This window comes from Haliotis rufescens, unplaced genomic scaffold, assembly GCF_023055435.1.
Source record: "Haliotis rufescens isolate VD_foot unplaced genomic scaffold, xgHalRufe1.0.p SCAF_6, whole genome shotgun sequence".
In the NCBI taxonomy this organism is placed as follows: Eukaryota; Metazoa; Mollusca; class Gastropoda; order Lepetellida; family Haliotidae; genus Haliotis; species Haliotis rufescens.
The window spans coordinates 19,045,534-19,069,505 of record NW_025964334.1 but is presented as its reverse complement, the minus strand read 5'-3'; the positions used below and the strand labels follow the sequence as shown (position 1 = coordinate 19,069,505).

Genomic DNA, 23,972 nt, shown 5'->3' with positions numbered 1-23,972 from the left:
TTGATACTACTTATATTGTAATATTTTGAGAAATATGATTTTGGTCCTCATATGCTTAAATGTATTCCTACCGTCACTAATACTGCGACATCATGTGTGATGCTCATGATATTAATCACTGGATTGTCTGGTCCAGACTCGATTATTTACAGACCGCCGTCATATAGCTGGAATATTGCTGAGTGCGGCGTTAAACAACCAACCAACCAACCAACCAACCAACCAACCAAGATCCTGTGTGGTAGAACAATGGCCATTTGTCATCTTTTATATAATGAAAAGGGGTGTAAACCCAATACCGCCCTATCCTTTCACCCTGAAATACTTCAGAATTATGACAAGAAGCATTAAAGACATTAAAGGAATAGAACTAAAAAATTAAGTATGTAAATAAGGACAATATGCAGATGACACACATCGTTTCTTGAAATGATACAGAAGAGAGTGGTTAAGCCTCTATCGTCAGGACTAAAGATGAACTTTGATAAAATAAAATAAACTTGCATTGCTTCCATACAAAATACTGCAAATCTTCTATTGTCACTATAGTCTGCCATACAGACCTTTAAACAAATAAGGGGCGGTCGGGTAGCCTAGTGGTTAAAGCGTTCGCTCTTCACGCCGAAGACCCGGGTTCGATTCCCGACATGGGTACAATGTGTGAAGCCCATTTCTGGTGTCCCCCCGCCGTGATATTGCTGGAATATTGCTAAAAGCGGCGTAAAACCATACTCACTCACTCACTCACTTAAACAAATAAATCCAATGCAGCCTATGCAAGTTTATAATAGTGGCCAAATCTAGATTATTGCAGTTTCAGGGAAGAAAGTCTCTGTGCTCCTGTTTATTATATATCATTAAGATAATTTAGCGACTGTTCTTTCTTTGAAAGGGGCGGTCGTGTAGCCTAGTGGTTAAAGCGCTCACCTGTCACGTCGAAGACCCGGGTTCGATTCTCGACATGGGTACAATGTGTGAAGCCCATTTCTGGTGTCCCCCGCCATCCCCCGGTGTCACTCTTTCTTTAAAATATGTTCATTTCAGGGACAAGATGTTAGTCTAGATGAAATTAAAAAAGAATAAATATCACATCTTTCACAATTGGCAGAAAAGTTAATCAACTCTCTGGATACCATGTACATCTTATAAGATATTTGCCAAAATTTAATATGATCTAACCATAATTATTCCAACAGCTGCTGTCGGGTAGCCTGGTGGTTAAAGCCTTAGCTCGTCTCGCCATAGACCTGGGTTCGTTTCCCGACATGGGTACAATGTGTGAAGCCCGTTTCCGGTGTCCCCCGCGGTGATATTGCTGGAATATTGCTTAAAAGCGGGATAAAACCATACTCACTCACTCACTCACTCACTCCAACAGACGCAGCAAAGAAGAAGAGAGTTGCTCACTGGCGAAAAAAATCGGAAATGCGCAAATGTCAACTCGGCTACATTGAGTAGCGATTCTGTAATCAACGCTGATGTAAACTACACATGTTAAATCAATATATTTAACCAGAGGTCTTACATCACCTGCCGCTGAGGAGACTGATGAGAATCACAAGGCGTCTTGCAATCTTTGTCTCCGACAGAATTTGATATTGTCATTGCTGCCTCCGTCTCGTCCAAAACTCATTTAATTTTAAACGAATCAATGAATTCATTGTATTCCGCAGCAAAACACCGTCTTTTGACGGAATAAATCTTGGAGATGGGCCATGCTGAATAGTTGCCATTTAAAAGAAACGTTCAGTTATTGACAATCATCATTACAAATGTTGTATTAGTTTACATCAATCAAATATCCTGATGTAATGAGATCGGTTGAAAAGAGTGATGTCGAATTTGTGTGTTATTTCTGTTAATGTGTTGTCGAGATAATATATTTTTTCTGAAATCCATTTCTTCCATAGCAGGGGTGAAGTAGGGATGTAGGGATGATCACAGAGAGAAAATCGAATGATGAGATGGCTTCAATCAAATGAAATTTTTCTTCTGATACGTTTTATAATTATTTGACAAAATAAAAAAAGACGGTAAATTAACATTTTTCTGACTTAATACATGATAACACTATATAACCGAATGTTTATTCTGAGGTTCAAAGAGGATCGATCAAAATGGAAAAGAAGCGAACCTGCGCTGAAGGAACTCTGGTGTTCGGCAGCAGGTTAATGGGTTCAGCCTTGCGGGTAGTTCGCGTGATATTCTCGTCAGTTTACTTTTAAATTTTAAGGACAAGAAATGTTTGATTTATTGATGTTAGTGACGACATCACGTTTTTTGGACACGAGAGAATACATACTTGTATCGCACACATCATTATACAATAGTTCATATGCCAGTTCGCGAGATCTCCCGAGATTCTAACTGTTTCTAGGACACGCAAGCCGGTGTCCCGGTATAAACTCTCCCCCGTACAAATTCTCCCCCCGGAGATTTTATACCGGTACAGATTCTCCCCCGGAGAATCTGTTCTGAAATAAAATCTCCCCCGGGCGGATATGTTTCGCGCCCCCCTCAGTATAAAGTCTCCCCCCTGATTATTCGGTTTGTTGCAATGTCTTTAAGTACTATATTCTTTAAATAGTTATCTTTAATGTAAGGAGGGTTACTTTAAAAAATAGATTATGAAATATGGTCATAATGAATTGATATTTCAGCATATTTTATTTGGTAACTGTACCTTCCATCCTAAAATAATTATAAGACATAATCATACCAAACAAATTTGAATGAAATGACTTAATGTAACAAATACATGTACGGTTACTGTTGTAACAGAATTCAGAAATCTTATTAATCCTCGCAAACATTCGGGTTTAACACTCACTACGTAAAAACTGTCAATATATCCATGCGCGCCTCCAGCCTATGCTGTCCGTTAATACTCTGATTTTAGATCTTAAATATATTCCTTAATACAGGCTACGATATGAAAATGGTATCAGTGTAATATCAGTGGCTAGAATATCATGGTGCAAGCAGGTTTCTGTTAAACATACAACATCATAACTATCTAATTCAGCACTGATAAAATCTACTTTGTCGGCAAGATACATAAACAACCTGTCGGGGCGCTGCTTGACATTAAATGGCCTGGCCGGGCCCGTGTGCGAAATACGCATCAGTCGGAAAGCGCACGTTAAATCTCCAAAGTAAGTAAGTAAGCGCTGCTTGACTCCATTCTTTGTCCTGTTTGCAATCGGGTGTGGTGTGTGCGTGCGTGCATGCGTGCGAGAGAGAGAGAGAGAGAGAGAGAGAGAGAGAGAGAGAGAGAGAGAGAGAGAGAGAGAGAGAGAGAGAGAGAGAGAGAGAGAGAGAGAGAGAGAAACTTCGTATGATACTTATCGAGCTGCCACCATGATATATAACTATTGGTAAACATACGTACATGTATCTAGATCACTTGACAAGGAGTTTGACAGAGGCCATTTTGTCCTTTAGCGTTTCCTTTGCCACGTGATCATCAAACGAAGCGGAGGATTCAGTGTAAACTTTGAACGCCCTTTAGGTCATCCAGTTTGGAGACACTGAATCTGATCTCATCCCATAACAGAACTGACGATTTCTGACATTGATTCAAAAGCAGACGAGCCAATGACATGGTGTCGGTGGTGGACGGTGAACACCAATGACGGAGAACAGCAGAACGCTTCTTATGGTGGCCATACCCATGCTACGTTTATTGAAGTGTTGATGCTTCAAATGACATGAGGCTGTTACACTGGACAACTAGACAAAATCACTCTGGAGTGTCTTGGGCCTAGGCAAAGATTACTCTAGAGTGTCTTAATTGGGCCAAGGCTGAGATTACTCTAAAGTGCTTGGGCCTTGGCTGAGATCACTCTAGAGTGGTTCAGGCTTAGGCTGAGATCACTCTGGAGTAACTTGGGCCTAGGCTGAAATTACTCTGTAGTGTCTTCGGCCTAGGCTGAGATTACTCTAGAGTGATTTGGGCCAAAGTTGAGATTACTCTGGATTGTTTTGGGCCCAGGATGAGATTACTCTAAAGTGCTTGGTCCAATGTACGACGTCATCAAATTGCGAGCGCATGTTTCAATCTCCAGAAATTACGTCATGATAGAACAATGTTTTATCTTATATATGCATATAATGTCATGCAGTACACACATGATAAATATGTCGACAGTGTTTTTCAACAACTAACTTTTCAGGTAAGAGGAAGGTCACTTGAACATCTGGAAGATTTAGAACTGTGTGCCCAAACTGAACAGGATAAGTGGGATACTGTGAAAATGTAGGGGATTGACTTTAGCCCAACGGGGAGTAATCTGACTCCTTGAGTGAGTGTTTTGGACCGAGTAGAGGGCGTGACCTCAGCCTTGAGTGAGTGTTTTGGGCCTAGTAGAGGGAGTGACCTCAGCCTTGAGTGAGTGTTTTGGGCCTAGTAGAGGGAGTGACCTGAACCTTGAGTGAGTGTTTTGGGCCCAGTAGAGGGAGTGACCTGAACCTTGAGTGAGTGTTTTGGGCATAGTAGAGGGAGTGACCTCAGCCTTGAGTGAGTGTTTTGGGCCTAGTAGAGGGAGTGACCTGAACCTTGAGTGAGTGTTTTGGACCGAGTAGAGGGAGTGATCTAAGCCTTGAGTGAGTGTTTTGGGCCGAGTAGAGGGAGTGACCTGAACCTTGAGTGAGTGTTTTGGGCCGAGTAGAGGGAGTGACCTCAGCCTTGAGTGAGTGCCTTTGGACCGAGTAGAGGGAGTGACCTGAACCTTGAGTGAGTGTTTTGGGTCTGGTAGATGGGAGTGTCCTGAGCCTTGAGTGAGTGTTTTTGGGCCTAGTAGAGGGAGTGACCTCAGCCTTGAGTGAGTGTTTTGGGCCTAGTAGAGGGAGTGACCTGAGCCTTGAGTGAGTGTTTTGGACCGAGTAGAGGGCGTGACCTCAGCCTTGAGTGAGTGTTTTGGGCCTAGTAGAGGGAGTGACCTCAGCCTTGAGTGAGTGTTTTGGGCCTAGTAGAGGGAGTGACCTCAGCCTTGAGTGAGTGTTTTGGGCCTAGTAGAGGGGTGTGACCTGAACCTTGAGTGAGTGTTTTGGACCGAGTAGAGGGAGTGATCTAAGCCTTGAGTGAGTGTTTTGGGCCGAGTAGAGGGAGTGACCTGAACCTTGAGTGAGTGTTTTGGGCATAGTAGAGGGAGTGACCTCAGCCTTGAGTGAGTGTTTTGGGCCGAGTAGAGGGAGTGACCTAAAACCTTCAGTGAGTGTTTTGGGCCGAGTAGAGGGGAGTGACCTGAACCTTGAGTGAGTGTTTTGGGCATAGTAGAGGGAGTGACCTCAGCCTTGAGTGAGTGTTTTGGGCCGAGTAGAGGGAGTGACCTAAAACCTTCAGTGAGTGTTTTGGGCCGAGTAGAGGGAGTGACCTCAGCCTTGAGTGAGTGTTTTGGGCCGAGTAGAGGGAGTGACCTGAGCCTTGAGTGAGTGTTTTGGGCCAATTGGAGGGGAGTGATCTGAACCTTGAGTGAGTGTTTTGGGCCTAGTAGAGGGAGTGACCTCAGCCTTGAGTGAGTGTTTTGGGCCTAGTAGAGGGAGTGACCTGAACCTTGAGTGAGTGTTTTGGGCCCAGTAGAGGGAGTGACCTGAACCTTGAGTGAGTGTTTTGGGCCGAGTAGAGGGAGTGACCTCAGCCTTGAGTGAGTGTTTTGGGCCTAGTAGAGGGAGTGACCTGAACCTTCAGTGAGTGTTTTGGGCCGAGTAGAGGGGAGTGACCTCAGCCTTGAGTCAGTGTTTTGGGCCTAGTAGAGGGGAGTGACCTGAACCTTGAGTGAGTGTTTTGGGCCGAGTAGAGGGAGTGACCTGAACCTTGAGTGAGTGTTTTGGGCCGAGTAGAGGGAGTGACCTCAGCCTTGAGTGAGTGTTTTGGGCCGAGTAGATGGGAGTGATCTCAGCCTTGAGTGAGTGTTTTGGGCCTAGTAGAGGGGAGTGACCTGAACCTTGAGTGAGTGTTTTGGGCCGAGTAGAGGGAGTGACCTCAGCCTTGAGTGAGTGTTTTGGGCCGAGTAGATGGGAGTGATCTCAGCCTTGAGTGAGTGTTTTTGGGTCTGGTAGAGGGAGTGACCTCAGCCTTGAGTGAGTGTTTTGGGCCTAGTAACGGGGAATAACCTGAGCCTTAAATGAGTGTTTTGGGCCTAGTAGAGGGAGTGACCTCAGCCTTGAGTGAGTGTTTTGGGCCTAGTAGAGGGGAGTGACCTGAACCTTCAGTGAGTGTTTTGGGCCTAGTAGAGGGGAGTGACCTCAGCCTTGAGTGAGTGTTTTGGGCCTAGTAGAGGGGAGTGACCTGAACCTTCAGTGAGTGTTTTGGGGCGAGTAGAGGGGAGTGACCTCAGCCTTGAGTCAGTGTTTTGGGCCTAGTAGAGGGGAGTGACCTCAGCCTTGAGTGAGTGTTTTGGGCCGAGTAGAGGGAGTGACCTGAACCTTGAGTCAGTGTTTTGGGCCTAGTAGAGGGAGTGATCTAAGCCTTGATTGAGTGTTTTGGGCCTAGTAGAGGGGAGTGACCTGAGCCTTGAGTGAGTGTTTTGGGCCGAGTAGAGGGGAGTGACCTCAGCCTTGAGTGAGTGTTTTGGGCCTAGTAGAGGGAGTGACCTGAACCTTGAGTGAGTGTTTTGGGCCGAGTAGAGGGAGTGACTACAGCCTTGTGTGAGTGCTTTGGGCCGAGTAGAGGGAGTGACCTGAACCTTGAGTGAGTGTTTTGGGCCGAGTAGAGGGAGTGACCTCAGCCTTGAGTGAGTGTTTTGGGCCTAGTAGAGGGAGTGACCTGAACCTTGAGTGAGTGTTTTGGGCCGAGTAGAGGGAGTGACTACAGCCTTGTGTGAGTGCTTTGGGCCGAGTAGAGGGAGTGACCTGAACCTTGAGTGAGTGTTTTGGGCCGAGTAGAGGGGAGTGACCTCAGCCTTGAGTGAGTGTTTTGGGCCGAGTAGATGGGAGTGACCTGAGCCTTGAGTGAGTGTTTTTGGGTCTGGTAGAGGGAGTGACCTCAGCCTTGAGTGAGTGTTTTGGGCCTAGTAGAGGGAGTGACCTGAACCTTGAGTGAGTGTTTTGGGTCTGGTAGATGGGAGTGACCTGAACCTTGAGTGAGTGTTTTGGGCCGAGTAGAGGGGAGTGACCTCAGCCTTGAGTGAGTGTTTTGGGCCTAGTAGAGGGGAGTGACCTGAACCTTGAGTGAGTGTTTTGGGCCTAGTAGAGGGGAGTGACCTGAACCTTGAGTGAGTGTTTTTGGGCCTAGTAGAGGGAGTGACCTCAGCCTTGAGTGAGTGTTTTGGGCCTAGTAGAGGGGAGTGACCTGAACCTTGAGTGAGTGTTTTTGGGCCTAGTAGAGGGAGTGACCTCAGCCTTGAGTGAGTGTTTTGGGCCTAGTAGAGGGGAGTGACCTGAACCTTGAGTGAGTGTTTTTGGGCCTAGTAGAGGGAGTGACCTCAGCCTTGAGTGAGTGTTTTGGGCCTAGTAGAGGGGAGTGACCTGAACCTTCAGTGAGTGTTTTGGGCCTAGTAGAGGGGAGTGACCTGAACCTTGAGTGAGTGTTTTGGACCGAGTAGAGGGAGTGACCTCAGCCTTGAGTGAGTGTTTTGGACCGAGTAGAGGGAGTGACCTAAAACCTTGAGTGAGTGTTTTGGGCCGAGTAGAGGGGAGTGACCTCAGCCTTGAGTGAGTGTTTTGGGCCGATTAGAGGGAGTGACCTCAGCCTTGAGTGAGTGCCTTTGGACCGAGTAGAGGGAGTGACCTGAACCTTGAGTGAGTGTTTTGGGTCTGGTAGATGGGAGTGACCTGTGCCTGGAGTGAGTGTTTAGGGCCAATTAGAGGGGAGTGACCTGAGCCTTGAGTGAGTGTTTTGGGTCTGGTAGATGGGAGTGACCTGTGCCTGGAGTGAGTGTTTTTGGCCTAGTAGAGGGGAGTGACCTCAGCCTTGAGTGAGTGTTTTGGGTCTGGTAGATGGGAGTGATCTGAACCTTGAGTGAGTGCTTTGGGCCTAGTAGAGGGGAGTTACCTGAGCCTTGAGTGAGTGTTTTGGGCCAATTAGAGGGGAGTGACCTGAGCCTTGAGTGAGTGTTTTGGGCCAATTGGAGGGGAGTGATCTGAGCCTTGAATGAGTGTTTTGGGTCTGGTAGATGGGAGTGATCTGAGCCTTGAGTGAGTGCTTTGGGCCAATGAGAGGGGAGTTACCTGAGCCTTGAGTGAGTGTTTTGGGCCTAGTAACGGGGAATAACCTGAGCCTAGAGTGAGTGTTTTGGGCCTAGTAGAGGGGAGTGACCTGAGCCTTGAGTGAGTGTTTTGGGCCAATTAGAGGGGAGTGACCTGAGCCTTGAGTGAGTGTTTTGGGCCAATTGGAGGGGAGTGATCTGAGCCTTGAATGAGTGTTTTGGGCCAATTGGAGGGGAGTGATCTGAGCCTTGAGTGAGTGTTTTGGGTCTGGTAGATGGGAGTGATCTGAGCCTTGAGTGAGTGCTTTGGGCCTAGTAGAGGGGAGTTACCTGAGCCTTGAGTGAGTGTTTTGGGCCAATTGGAGGGGAGTGATCTGAGCCTTGAATGAGTGTTTTGGGGCAATTGGAGGGGAGTGATCTGAGCCTTGAGTGAGTGTTTTGGGTCTTGTAGAGAACAGTGACCTGAGCCTAGGCGGAAAGCTACTCAGGAACAAGCCTTCCAAATGTAATGTCTTTAGTTCTGAAGCAGGTATCCTTTTACAGTTCTGTTAAAAGCGTTCAATGTTTCCACGTTACCTTCATTGTCACTTTGCAGGTAATGCACTCATAAATTATACTGAGGTCAAATGATTCAGGATACATGCGTTGTTGTTGGAAAGTTTTGGGCAATTCAGTTAAAGGTAGTGAGACTGCTTGTGTTTTTGCATGTAGCACAAATATGACATATATGATAGAACATGCTGTGGATTGTGTTCCAGAAGCGGACGAGAACGGTTTGTGCCTGAAAGAAGAAGTCCTGGGTGAGGCTGCTGGGAACACATACTATTGTAACGACCCTGAGTTGCCACTGTGCTGCCAGACAGATGACATCCACAAATGCTGTGAGGCCGAAGACGAGAAGACATTGTATGTATACCAGTTAACGATACTGTGTTAATATATTGTGAGTTTACTGCCCCCGTGGTCTAGCGGTAGAGCGTCCGCCCAGAGAGCAGAAGGTCCGGGGTTTGATCCCCGACCGCGTCATCCCAAAAGATGGTACTTGTTGTTACCCTGTCTGGCGCTCGACATTAAGGGGCTTAAACAAGGACTGGTCGGCTCGGAGTCAGTATACTGTGAGGTATTCATGTTAAACTGCGGCATGTTATCTCAGTAAGCTAGCATTCTAAATAGGCATCATTCCTGACCAGTAAAAGCAGCCACACTCAGATAAACACACGTGTCTGTGTGTGGCCCACTAACTCACTGACAAGATGATACGCGTATAGGGTCTATCAGAAACCCCAAGAGAAATTTAAACAGAGTCTTCCGGACAACTCTACTCCCGGTGTCAGAGAGTGGAATTTCCCCCCTAGCCTAATTACCCCCCGGAAAAAGGACTATATAGCCAAATTTCCCCCGGAAAAGGGGCTATATAGCCAAACTTCCCCCGGAAAACTGGCTATATAGCCATACTTCCCACGGAAAGCACACTATATGGCTATATTTCCCACCCGGAAAATACACTACATAGCCAATTTTCCGCTTTGGAGTCAGATTTCCCCCATAATTAAATATATGTCTATTATCAAAAGTACCTAGATGTACAGTTGGCTGATGGAGTAATTTACAAGAGAAACCATGATTAAAATCTTGTGTTTTTTTGCGCCATACATTCTTAATTTTAATAAATAGAGGATAGTTCATTTCGACAGTGAGATATGTCTCTCGACAGATCAGATCAGCATTTTGTCACTGACGAAATGAAATGTTTTATTTATTATATATTTATTTAGAAGGGTAAGTGTTTTTTTTGTTTTTTTATTTTGTTGTTGTGTATTTGAGGTAAGTCAGCGAATCGAAAATCTTCCAACTGTCTTCAGGAACAATACGTCACATTGCTAGTTGAAACACATTTTGCTAGTTGATTTCGATCAGGTCTGCACTGTATACTTTAACGGCAGTCGTTCTCCTTATCATGGTTGCAGTGACATATCACTTTTCTGTCATCGAAAATCATCAGCCTCTCACTGCCAAGTATATATTATAAAGTATATTTACAACGTATATAGCGCATATATCTGTGCGTGCTCATGGCGTTTCTTGCCCCGATCAGAGGTCCGTGTATTTTGCATTCCAGAACTTCCCATCTACATGTGAAATATGCAACCAAAGCTGCCTGTCAGGCGCTAAAAGATTACCCATTCACATTACCACATTTAATCCTTGGTACCCATTTACTGTTTGTGGACAGAGGCATGCATGAACAAGATCACTTGCCAAAGGTGACGCCGCAAGTTTTTCAACTCGTGTTTCAGTGGAAGATATATGATTCCAACACACCATTAATCACTGCATTGTAGAAAATCACTGACGTGAAGTATTTACTAGTATCCAGCAGCAGTTCATAAATAAGTTCTCTGGCATGAATAACAAGTGGCAAGTCGGAATCGTCTATGTATTCAACACTAAACGTGTTATAAAGGATTCCTAAAAGCTTGTTTTCAATTGAGACACGTTTAACTCCAATTTCTCTGTCAAATATGGCATGCAAGACGTTAGGTTTTGCCATTGCTGTTTGATCAATGTTTGTTAAATGGTGCAGTAGGTTATGTTTTTTAATACTGCATTGAAAAAATCTGAGGGATATAGGGGAAATTCTGCTATATAGCCATACTTCCCCCTTGTGCTAAGGGGGGAAATGTGACTCTAAAGCGGAAATATGGCTATGTAGTCATTTTTCCCCGGGGGAAATTTAGCTATATAGCCCTATTTCCGGGGGAAAGTTAGGCTATACAGCCCCTTTTCCGGGGGAATTTAGGCTAGGGGGAAAATCACATTCGCTGACACCGGCACCTACAACCGAAACGAAACATGACAGATTATAAGTACGTGATATTTCTTTATGGATAACAACCCCGTTCTCAGCTGGCCTGTATCGAGTTAATATAAACATGCTGATATGTTTACAAACGATTGTATTGATTTACAAAAATAACAATATTATTACCATCCCGACCACGATATTCCCTGACAGCAAACCAAAATTCTTCACACCAATATCAATCGCTGAAAAACCAGAAACTGCAAGACACCGTTATATTATAAACAAAGAACCGGACCTCCCGATATGAGCATTAATCACAGTTGATTATCCATGGCATAAGGCAATGACATAAACATGGGTCTGTAATAGGTATAGGCTTATGACATAACGAGGCAGATTGACGATAACTATATATAGTGAAACGTTATTAGTCCGATCCCCTTTAAATCCAGAAAACCAGCGTCTATTGCTGGAAACACTACGTTTATACTGCGCCCCGAGTGGTATATTACCCCTGCAATATTTTATTACGATAAACATCTCCCGCTTTAAAACTAGTTACCTTAATTTTAATAATAATAACTTCCTGAATAGATTCCGAACTCGGCAATGTCGGAAAAGTCCTTTTTGGAACAGATGGGTTAAATTTGGTATTTCCCGCTTATTCTCACAATCCTCACGTCGATTATCTGTACCTTTTCTCCTCGTTCGGCCACTGCGCTATCTGCGTACCCAAGGTACCTCTATGGGGAAACAACTCACGAGACATTTCCCTCTCAAGAATAACGTCGTCCAATAGACGACGCCATCACGTTAAGAGCGCATGTTCGAATCTCCAGAAATGACGCCATGATAGAACAATGTTATATCGTGAAATAAACCGCGCTTCGCTCTTCGTTGCTCTTTGCGATTTATCGCGTAGCTATCTTATATTAACCTTATAAACACGATCGTTAACCCGGACCTTTGTTTATCCGGATTACGAGGACTACAATGTAGTTTCGTGCGCGTTGCTTTGTGGCATCATTATTGATTGAAGGACGTTGCTATGAGGCCACAACATGCTCCAGCCATATCACACGGGGTCTCTCATTAGGATAATCGATCTTACGCCTTCGGGATGAACACAGCTAATATAAATTCCCAGGATTAAATAGACCCTAATCCGGATCTGTCTTACAGTTCACTGTCAGCGGTAGTATCTATACCTGATGGATTGGGCCATCGGCCGCTATACATTAATATTGCAAACCGTAATATATGCAGTAAGATGAAGGACCACATACACTATATGCAGTAAGATGAAAGACATACAATATATGCAGTAAGATGAATGACCATATACAATATATGCAGTAGGATGAATGACATACAATATATGCAGTAAGATGAAGGACCACATACAATATATGCAGTAAGATGAATGACATGCAATATATGCAGTAAGATGAAAGACCACATACAATATATGCAGTAAGATGAAGGACCACATACAATATATGCAGTAAGATGAATGACATACAATATATGAAGTAAGATGAATGACCACATACAATATATGCAGTAGGATGAATGACATACAATATATGCAGTAAGATGAGGGACCACATACAATATATGCAGTAAGATGAATGACATACAATATATGCAGTAAGATGAATGACATACAATATATGCAGTAAGATGAAGGGCCACATACAATATATGAAGTAAGATGAATGACCACATAAATATATGAAGTAAGATGAATGACATACAATATATGCAGTAAGATGAATAACATACAATACATGCAGTAAGATGAATGACATACAATATATGCAGTAAGATCAATGAACACATACAATATATGCAGTAAGATGAATGACATACATACAATATATGAAGTAAGATGAATGACATGCAATATATGGAATAAGATGAATGACATACAATAAATGCAGTAAGATGAATGACATACAATATATGAAGTAAGATGAATGACATACTATATATGCAGTAAGATGAATGACCACATACAATATATGCAGTAAGATGAATGACATACAATATATGCAATAAGATGAATGACATACAATAAATGCAGTAAGATGAATGACATACAATATATGCAGTAAGATGAATGACATGCAATATATGCAGTAAGATGAATGACCACATAAACTATATGAAGTAAGATGAATGACATGCAATACATGCAATAAGATGAATGACATACAATAAATGCAGTAAGATGAATGACATACAATATATGCAGTAAGATGAATGACATACAATATATGCAGTAAGATGAATGACCACATACAATATATGAAGTAAGATGAATGACATATAATATATGCAGTAAGATGAACGACCACATACAATATATGCAGTAAGATGAATGACATACAATATATGAAGTAAGATGAATGACATACAATATATGAAGTAAGATGAATGACATACAATATATGAAGTAAGATGAATGGCATACAAAATATGCAGTAAGATGAATGACCACATACAATATATGCAGTAAGATGAATGACATACAATATATGAAGTAGGATGAATGACATACAATATATGCAGTAAGATGAATGACATACAATATATGCAGTAAGATGAATGACATACAATATATGCAGTAAGATGAATGACATACAATATATGCAGTAAGATGAATGACATACAATATATGCAGTAAGATGAAGGACCACACACAATATATGAAGTAAGATGAATGACCACATACAATATATGCAGTAAGATGAATGACATACAATATATGCAGTAAGATGAATGACATACAATATAAGAAGTAAGATGAATGACATACAATATATGCAGTAAGATGAATGACATACAATATATGCAGTAAGATGAATGACATATAATATATGCAGTAAGATGAATGCCATACAATATTTGAAGTAAGATGAATGACATACAATATATGAAGTAAGATGAATGACATACAATATATGCAGTAAGATGAATGACATACAATATATGCAGTAAGATGAATGACCACATACAATATATGCAATAAGATGAAGGACCACAGACAATATATGCAGTAAGATGAATGACATACAATATATGCAGTAAGATGAATGACCACATACAATATATGCAGTAAGATGAAGGACCACATATAATATATGCAATAAGATGAATGGCATACAATATATGCAGTAAGATGAAAGACATTCAATATATGCAATAAGATGAATGACCACATACAATATATGCAGTAAGATGAAGGACCACATACAATATATGCAGTAAGATGAATGACATACAATATATGCAGTAAGATGAAGGACATACAATATATGCAGTAAGATGAATGACATAAAAATATATGCAGTAAGATGAATGACCACATACAATATATGCAGTAAGATGAAGGTCCACAGACAATATATGCAGTAGGGTGAATGACATACAATATATGAAGTAAGATGAATGACCACATAAATATATGAAGTAAGATGAATGACTATATACAATATATGCAGTAAGAGTGAGTGAGTATGGTTTTACGCCGCTTTAGCATTATTCCAGCAATATCACGGCGGGGGACACCAGAAATGGGTTTCACACATTGTACCCATGTCGGGAATCGAACCCGGGTCTTCAGCGTGACGAGCGAACGCTTTAACCACTAGGCTACCCGATCGCCCCATATGCAGTAAGATGAATGACCAATGTCATTATGTAGGAAAAGGAGGGATGAACCGATTTCATAACTCCACGTTGTTTCAAAAGCAATAAATTATAAAATCCGAGAAAGGGACATTGTCACGTTGTCGCCCCTACCAAAAACACGCTAAAACTTAGAAAATCGACTAAAGCGATATCGCAACAAAGCGACCACTCGACAAGGCCGCGATGTCCCTTCTAGGAATCCCGAATGAAAGGTGCAGGGCTTTCCAGATGTGGGAGGCCTCTGGAGGTGGACGTAAAAGTTCCTTTTCAACTTACAAATAACCGGGTGTAGGGCACACGAGTCGACTGTATAACCAGTCCAATATCAGTAGGTTTCACACTTGTGTTTAGAACACAAACTTCCAATGTCAGGAATCGAACTTGGATCTATGGCCTGCAGTCCCCACTGTACTACCCTATGAATGCGAGGACAGATGGGAATCTATAGAAAGAGACAAAACTACATTTTTGTTATTCGTTCATCTGGAAATATGTTAATCCGCACTATCCAGATGATCAGGGTTCACTAATGTGCCATTCACATGCACACACACGCACGCACGCACGCACGCACACTCATACACACACACACACACACACACACACACACACACACACACACACACACACACACACACACACACACACACACACACACACACACACACACACACACACACACACACACACACACACACACACACACACTGAGTCCGGGTGGTACATTAGAAGGTTTTGGTTTCCGAAAATGTTTTATTGCCGTATCTCGTTTCTCCCCTCCAGCCGTTAACAACATAATTTGCCCTGCTGATTTACTAGAACGTGATTGGCCCCAAACGCCATTAGTGTTGTTATACAACCTAACATGATATCTCTGAGTGATTCTCCAATGTTCAGACTTGTTTCAATCAACACGATGATCCTGGAACAGCAGGACCTCCCTTCATCGGATGACATTAACACACAGACGTCAGCACGCTTATCTGAAACATTTTTCTTAAGAACCCCCTACAGATATTTGCCCTATGATGTCTTGTGTAAAATATCAGTGTCTGAAGTAGCTCACCTTTTGACATTTAAATGAACTGATTCAATGATGTTTTCAGTTTTGCTCTTTGTTTTTGTACGTGTGTGCTCTAAAGTTAATAGGAGTACGCAATGTGAGTTATTGCAATGGTACGCGATTCGTAAAGATTTCGGGAAGTGTTTTGGCTTTGAAAATTGCCGAAACAAAAAATGGTTGAGGCGCACTGTTTGTTTCTGATCTCATGTGCTAAAGCATCATCCGCATATTTTGAACAGCACACATCTTAAGGATGGTCTAAACACCAAAATGTCCGTGTTGGAAATCGAATCTGGATCTTTGGCGTCCTGTACGTTCAACCATGAAGCCACGCTATTGCCCGATAAAGATCAGCTACAATAAGAAAATAGACTTGCAAGTAACGGCCCGTTTTGGTTCATTGGAGTTGTCAGGTTCCACAATACCCGTTCCATTCTGTTAGCATTTGTGTCACGTTACGAACAACTAGAACCGTTCAGCCATGTGATAGACAATGAGGACCTCTGTATTGACCTCTAAAGAACGACTTGTGTCACGTTAAAACATATTTGTCTCTTTACACTTCTCTATGGCATTACGTACAAATGTTGAACATAATATTTTCTAGCCTACTTGTCAGTCATTTAATATGAAAAGTATCGATATTCCACATACACTATTCATATTAAATACTCGATAATTCTCATAGACCCTTGGAGAGTCCAAATAGAAATAGAGGTATCCAGCAAAGTATGTTGTATATAAGAGACGACTAAATTGATCGGGTGGTCAATTGCTTGGTTGAATGCAACCACCGGAATGACATCGCCTTTAAGGTTTTTTTTAAATTGGTCAGTTTTGATCGTTCTAGATGTTTCTGGATGGGACAGTTTCTAGCATTAAGGCTGTACCTATATTCGAGGTCTTTTCGACCCGATTTTAGTTCTGATATAATTTCCAAGTGCGGATTGGATACGTGTCTGGAAACATCGAATTCATGTCACCTTTAACACTATTCTGGGTTGAAGAACGGAGACATGCCTCTTTCAAGACATTCCATAGTGACAATATTCTGAACAGTCGTGAGTGCACCAACATTAACGCTAGGGCCTGTTACTTGTTGTTGCATCGTTTCCCCACATGAGTACTATTGGTGAAGCCCATTTCTGTAGTCCCCCGACGTGATATATGCTGGAATTCTTTCCCTAAAACGGCGTAATACCACACTCACTCACTCACTCACATTTCAGGGAGTAGGCAACAGTGTGTATCAACAGAGTGAAAATAGACATTGTTGTAGTGATATCAATACTTTCGAACTTTAAGCTGGTAACTCACCCTTCACTACGTTTTTACACTAATACGAGGGCTGGTCGAGAGGTTTTAAGCCTGACTAACTTGCAACTATGGTTCATAACAAATTAAACTAGTCAGTGTAGTGCATCGTTCGAATAGTTAATTGCAAGTGTATTTGGTCTGTTGAGGCCGTTTGTGTATTAGTGACAGCCAGTTGAACGTGACAGGGGTCCAAATGGACACAGAAATGGAAAAGAATGAGTACCGAGCAGTCATCGAGTTTTTGACTTTAGAGAAAAGTACTCTCCATGAAAATCATGACCGCATGTCACAAGTGTATGGGGATAAGTGGCCTAGCTATTACACTGTTAAACGTTGGACAGCTATGTTTAAGGCTGGGAGAACATGACTTGTTGATGACCCTAGGTCAGGACGTCCATCAACATTTACAGATGAATAAAATATCTGCTCGTTGGGTGCCAAAGTTTCTTATTTGCCATGTTTTTCTCAACCTTGTCAATCACATTCGTGTCAAAAGGGACAGAAATTTCAATGATATAAATGATTTCATTGGATTTATAAAAAAGAGCAAGATCAGGTTTGTTGGCCTGGATACGGGCCTATTCCAAAGGATTTTGTATTGATCATTTTTAATGACGCCCTTTACATATTCAGGGTCTTACCATGGATCGACCTCTGTGTCAAAACAACAAGCATGGCGAAGACGGTAATAAAAAAATGATGTCGCTTAAGATTCTGTGTCTGGGCAAAAGCTTGGCATCCGCTGACCATGTGTTGGACAGTCTGATTAAATTCATTGCATAATCTACATTTCATATTCGCATTTTGATGCAAAATCACACATTGGCGGTTTCGAGTAGGAAGTGGCTGTTCCTGAGCAGCAAAACAAAAGCCCTCTGTTTCACTTTTCAGGCCAGCCAACTTCATCCAAACGAAGGACTCTGTAGGGTTGCTGCTCAACACACTACACATAGTCGATGCAGTGGTCGCTCAGATAGCCTCTCCTTGAGTCTGGGCCGACTTGATATGGCACTTCGTTTGGTTGACACTCATCACAAAATCAACACTTACATTGAAATTATGTGCCACATCCTTGGCTCGTTTAAGAAAACTGTGGAATGCCTTATTTTTCATCATGAGTCTTGATATGCTCCACAAGAGGATCATCAGACAAATAAATGTGTGCAAAAGTGCACAAAAGAATTCTATCATGAAGAGCCCCAACGTTAATCAAACCACGCCCTTCCATAATGATTGGTAAATATAAGCTATTGAGGGAAGAGCGAGGATGGTGGGATCTATTGTCTGACATGATTCTTCGTGTGAGGGTGTCAATACCCTGAATTTCTTGTTTCGTCAAATCAACAACACCACAAGTATACGAAAGGACGGGCACAGCATAAGTATTTGTGGCTTTAACTTTATTGCGAGCGTTCAACTCTGAACTCCAGATTTTTGTACTCTGACGGAAGTCTTTCCTTGATATGGGCATTCTGGAGTTTTTCCGTAATCTGCATCCCTAAGTACGTATAGTCCTGACCATCCACGAGATGGTCAATAACTCCTCCTCCAAGTAAACTGACTGATCCTCCCTCTTCTAACTTGCCACGTTTCAAATGAAGAATGTTGCATTTGTCGAGTCCAAAGGACATGCCGATGTCATTAGAAAAGGACTCGACAAGCAGAATATGTATTTTGTGTGTAGATCCTCCATTGGCAATGAGTTCAAGGTCATCCTTGTAAAGGCGGTGAATAAGGGGTGTTGGGGATCTGTGTTAAGGAGGTCTCGGGTGATAATCTTGCTCTTTGCTGAGCAAAATGCTTAAGGGATTTAGTGACAAACAGAAAAGCAAAGGACTAAAAGAATCGCCCTGAAATTTTTTTTATATTATTATTATTATTATTATTATTATTATTATTATTATTATTATTTCAAAATGGATGACCAAGAGGGGCTCGAATATGACCTCTTGTCAGAATCGAATGATTTGGTGCTCCATTTAACAACACTAATTAGGCCACATTTTCTTATTTGGCAAAGGTAAGAGGCCAAACTTTTTTAATCAGATGACAAATGTCACTACCTCTTTTGTCAACATTGTTCTACATTGTATCACAGTTAAAATGTTGCTATTTCTCCTGACTTCGTTTCATGTTGTTACATCTTTTTGTGTGAGGGCGTCCCAGTTATCGGCGACGCCCAGAAAGTGTGGTGATATTTCAGATAGAGCATATGTGATATCAGAGTCTGTTTTCGAGTATGACATTTGTTGCCATGAAAACATCAAATGCTAATTATACCGGCTGTTGGAAAATTCATATTAATGTGGCGTTCACTCACCTGGAATATAAAACTCTAGAGAACAGTCAGTCTAAATAGTCTCAACTAAGCGCAAAAGGCAAAATAGTGGTGAAAACCACATGGACGAACCAATGATGGCTCCAGGTTTCGGCTTTTCGGGCAGAGAGTTATCGTGAAGGAATAAAATATATGGAATGAATGAGATTGTTTTTCGATACAGTTCCCTGATTTGACTTGCACAATGTGTTTTTTTTTCAAGTTAACAATGGATTTGTCTTTTCATGTGTTTGTAAAGGGTGCCACTGGTGGGAGGATACGCTCACCTTTTCGCGAACACCTGGTATCATCACTATTTGATAGTGATCCATTCTCATGATGCAGTCTGAATCGTATCATGGACTCTGCGCTCAGTAGCGTTTTCTTAAGATTAAGTAAAGGGTTTTGTCGTTTTTTATTTATTAAACAACGTTCTAGAAGTGTGCTCTGTCCATTTGTCCATCGCTCTTATCTATTTTTTTTATGAATATCGACCTCATCTGAATTTATCGGTTATTGACCTATGCATTTTGCAGAGACTTCTTGTGAATGTGGAAATGGGATTCGCGCGTTTACAAGTCACACATCTGTATACTACCATGCATTTTGCGTATGTTATTTTAATCTCAAAAAAAAATAATTCAGGCTTAGCTATTTTGTAGTAATTCAGTAATCCTATACATAAGCAAGTTTGTTTTTTCTTTTAATAGGTGACATCGTTTGGCTTTACGTGTCAATTCAACGATTCATAAGGATATATTTACTACTCAGAATCTACAACAGATTCAACAAAAGAATAGTCTGATCCAGACTCCATTTTTTACGGACCGCCCATATAGCTGGAATATTGCCTACTGTGGCGTTAAACATCAAACAAAGTGTTTTTTTGTAATACCATCAGCTTGTTTTCCGGGGCCTGACTCAAATACTTGCAGAATGCCTCTTGCTGGAATGTTTCTGAGTCAAAAATCAAACAGACAACTTTCACATTAACACGTATCTCCTTTTGTTGCAGCAAAGACCAGATGATGTTATGGGGATTCGTATGCCTGACCATTTTGAGCTTCGCCCTGGTATTCTGCCTACTGACCAGAGAGGGGGACTTCTTTCAGGCAGAAACTTGTAGACAAGCTGCTGATCGGTTGGCTAGAAAATGTGGCATCAAATGTTTCGCGTAAGTATCTACAATCGCACGGGGTACGAGTGGCCTTGTGGCCAATGGCAGCGCAATGCGACTTGCAGAGTTGTGCCCCTTAGTTGAAGCAGGATCGTTGGTTCGAATCCCAGGCGCTCCGATTGGCAGAGCCTTTGTCAGAACCCTTGGGTGTCACGGTAGTGTCAAAAGCTACCACCCACTTTCTGGTCTCCTCTCAGCAACTCCACATTCCAATGCATCAGGTGGCAAGATATTCGCCCTTTCCACGGTTCACTAGATTGCTTGGGGGACGTGTTCCTGGGATTTTATCGAAGGGAATAAATTGTCCCTTAAAATCTTGTAAAGTAATGTGCAAAAGGAAATTGTCTGCCACGAAAATTACAGTGTTGCAAGATGTTTTTCGTTTTCTTTAAATCATACCCATAGTGTTAAATTAAAAATATATATATGGTTTTGTAGCTGTAGCCGAAACATATTTAATATCGATACAAAATCCAGGCCTCCCTCCAGTCTTTCAGTTTTCATACGGTTTTCAGTGTCAAATGAGTGTCGGCAGTGCTGAGAGTGTACTTCAATTCCCATCGGGGGCACGGGCGGCCCAATCGTCTAAGGCGCCGCGATTCGCTTTGCAGATTTGCGTCCCTTGGGCACGCCAGAAACCTATGATTGTGGGTTCCAATCCCGGTTCGCCCCGATTATGTTTCTAGGTTTGTCAGCACCATACACCGAAGTGGTAAACATCTGAGACCTGCATCACTTCGGGCTTACTCCCACATTAAGCTGACATGCCGCGATATAACTGGAATATTGTTAAAAGCGGCGTTAAACCAAACACACTCACTTAATTCAATTCCCATCACATTTGTCCATTTTCTTTAGAAACAAACACCAACATACAGCCTCACATTATTTCGAATCTATAAATCACGCAGGGAACACTAATAATATAGGTTCTCTCCTGACAGTGTTTGTGAACACAATGATAATTTGAGGAAGATGAATGTCATTCTGTGATAGCTTTAAGAATTGTCATCAGAAATCTGCTCGCGGGGGAATTTTTCATATAAAGATTCTAATTTTGTTGCCTATGTTTTGAAACATATTATTGAAACTATATGTGTCCGTTTATTGGAACAAATGTGTTGATGTCAAGTATTTTAATCATCTCTTTTAAGCCGAGAAAGGAAAGAAGACCTTGCCAACAAGCGCTTGGGAAGAGCTGATTTAAAGAGCAGTCGCGAGGAACTCCAGAGTATGCCTCTGGCTTGGTTTTAGAAAATTTAAGCCGACCATGGGCTGCATACTGTTATTTATAAATTAATTAATCATAGTTTTACGCAAGTTGTGTCACAATTTATATCGTATTGATGCAACGAGTTATTCTCACGCTGCCTGCACCTTGAAATGTTCTAATGCGAACAGAGTTGGTTTAAAGTTGTTTGTTTTGTTTATTTGTTGTTTAACGCCGCACTCAGCAATATTCCCGCTATATGACGGCGGTCTGTGTATAATCGAGTCTGGACCAGACTATCCAGTTATTGAAATCATGAGCATCGATCCACGCAATTGGGATACGTTGACATGCATCAACCAAGTCAGCGAGCCTGACCACCGATCCTGATCACGCGATCCCGTTTGTCGCCTTTTACGGCAAGCATGGGTTGCTGAAGGCCTATTCTAACCCGGATCTGCACTGGTAGTTTGCCTTCTGGATAGGAACTTGTACAAAAACTGTCGGGCAAGCGAAAGCATACACTTGAAAAATAGATTTGACAAAATATTACAAACGTCATCAAAATGTTACTATCCTGAACGTAGTCGCCAAGACACTACAAACCGAAGGTCTAAACACATATATGATACCTATGGAAACTTATTAATGCCACAGTCTACAACACAATTATCATCTACGAAGATGATACTTACATCTACGTAGAATATACTTTCATCTACGTATGAGATATTATAATCGTACGTATCGTGACTCGGGCAGAGATACTAGTTTATACAAACATATATATTTAAAAAAAAGGTGATTATCACTATTAATATAATGAATGTTTGGGAACATGTTGGTCGTTTATTTTCACGTGGCCTTTTCCGTATTTTTTCACAATATGTCGAGATCATTTCAAATTGTCAAACTATCAGCGCGAAAATAAAAAAGGACAAACTGCAGAATTGTGCCTACAGTGCTTCATAAGATGATGACGAGTATTGGTTTGATATAGTTTTCATAGCTTCAATTTCTCACCCTTCACCTCCACGATTTACCCTTGAAACCTCATTTTCGTAATGGAGAAAACATGAGACTCAACATATTCGAGTTAAACCGACTTAAACCTTGTTATGAATGATATATAATTTCGCTAAAATTTTGAATAATGACCAATAGTCGTTTGGTTTTTTTGGGTTTGGAGACCATTTTGTACTCCCCTCTCTTTATCGGGGCGGTGGGGTAGCCTAGTGGTTAAAGCATTCGCTCGTCACACCGAAGACCTGGGTTCGTTTCCCCACATGGGTACAATGTGTGAAGCCCATTTCTGGTGTACCCCGCCTTGATATTGCTAAAAGCGGCGTAAAACCATACCCACTCACTCACTCCTATCTTTATCACGGTTGTAAGAAAGTACGGCGTTTGTCATTCTTCATTCAAAAGCTGATCTTGATGTAATGTGAGATGAAATGTGAGATGAAATAGGCACGCACCTGCTCCACAGTCTAACTAGCTTCTAGCACATTCCCAGCTGATTTCACACAGTGCTATCCGAGTCCAGTGTCACGAGAACATCACAGAATAATCAACATGTTTCTATATCGCTTGAGATCTATCCATGAAGTTTCCGTTCCGGAAGTTTACAGATAATTCGAACATCTAAATACAGGTTACACACAACCAAATGTTTTCCCATAGACTTCTGCAGTAACGTTATATTTAATTTTTTTTAACTATTTAAGCATTCAACAGCTATTACCTGTACGTGTGTGCAATGCAATGAGCTTCTACTGAATTTCCACAGAAACAATATAAGTTACACTCATTATTTAACAAACGATTTCACATATTATGCCATACATGTATAACAGAGATATGAAAGAAGCGGATGTTCTTTAACATCTTTTGAGTCGTATAAATGTCAGCGTGAAGTGCTCAAAATGTACATAACTATCAAAATAATGAAATATTAAAACCCAAATGCCAGATATAGAAAGGTACAGTCACATTTCAGATCTCTCCCCCCCCCCCCCCCCCCCCCCCATTGATTTGGAATTAAGCACGCTAGATCTACATGGTGTCTTAAACAATAGGTGCAGGCAAGGTGAGAAGAACAGTTCCTTATAAAATGTTCGAGACAGTTTTCCTGTCCGTGATGACCACAGCATGTTCATTACACCGTTCTTCGTATTATTTATGACGACGGTTTTGATATATCGATGATGTGATTGTGATGATAAATGTCAAATAAATC

The 23,972-nt window shown here is 41.8% G+C and overlaps 1 protein-coding gene across 1 annotated transcript in view; it reads left to right on the top strand.

Moving 5' to 3' along the window:
- LOC124122957 overlaps positions 1-23,441 on the top strand; it is a 32,553-nt gene extending 9,112 nt beyond the window's left edge. The window contains exons 2-4 of the mRNA XM_046486169.2: positions 8,906-9,053; positions 20,362-20,520; positions 21,678-23,441. Coding sequence (XP_046342125.1) covers positions 8,906-9,053; positions 20,362-20,520; positions 21,678-21,777 — 407 coding nt within the window. The 3' untranslated portion in view covers positions 21,778-23,441. The remainder of the gene's footprint in view (positions 1-8,905; positions 9,054-20,361; positions 20,521-21,677) is intronic.
- Positions 23,442-23,972: the final 531 nt, after the last annotated feature.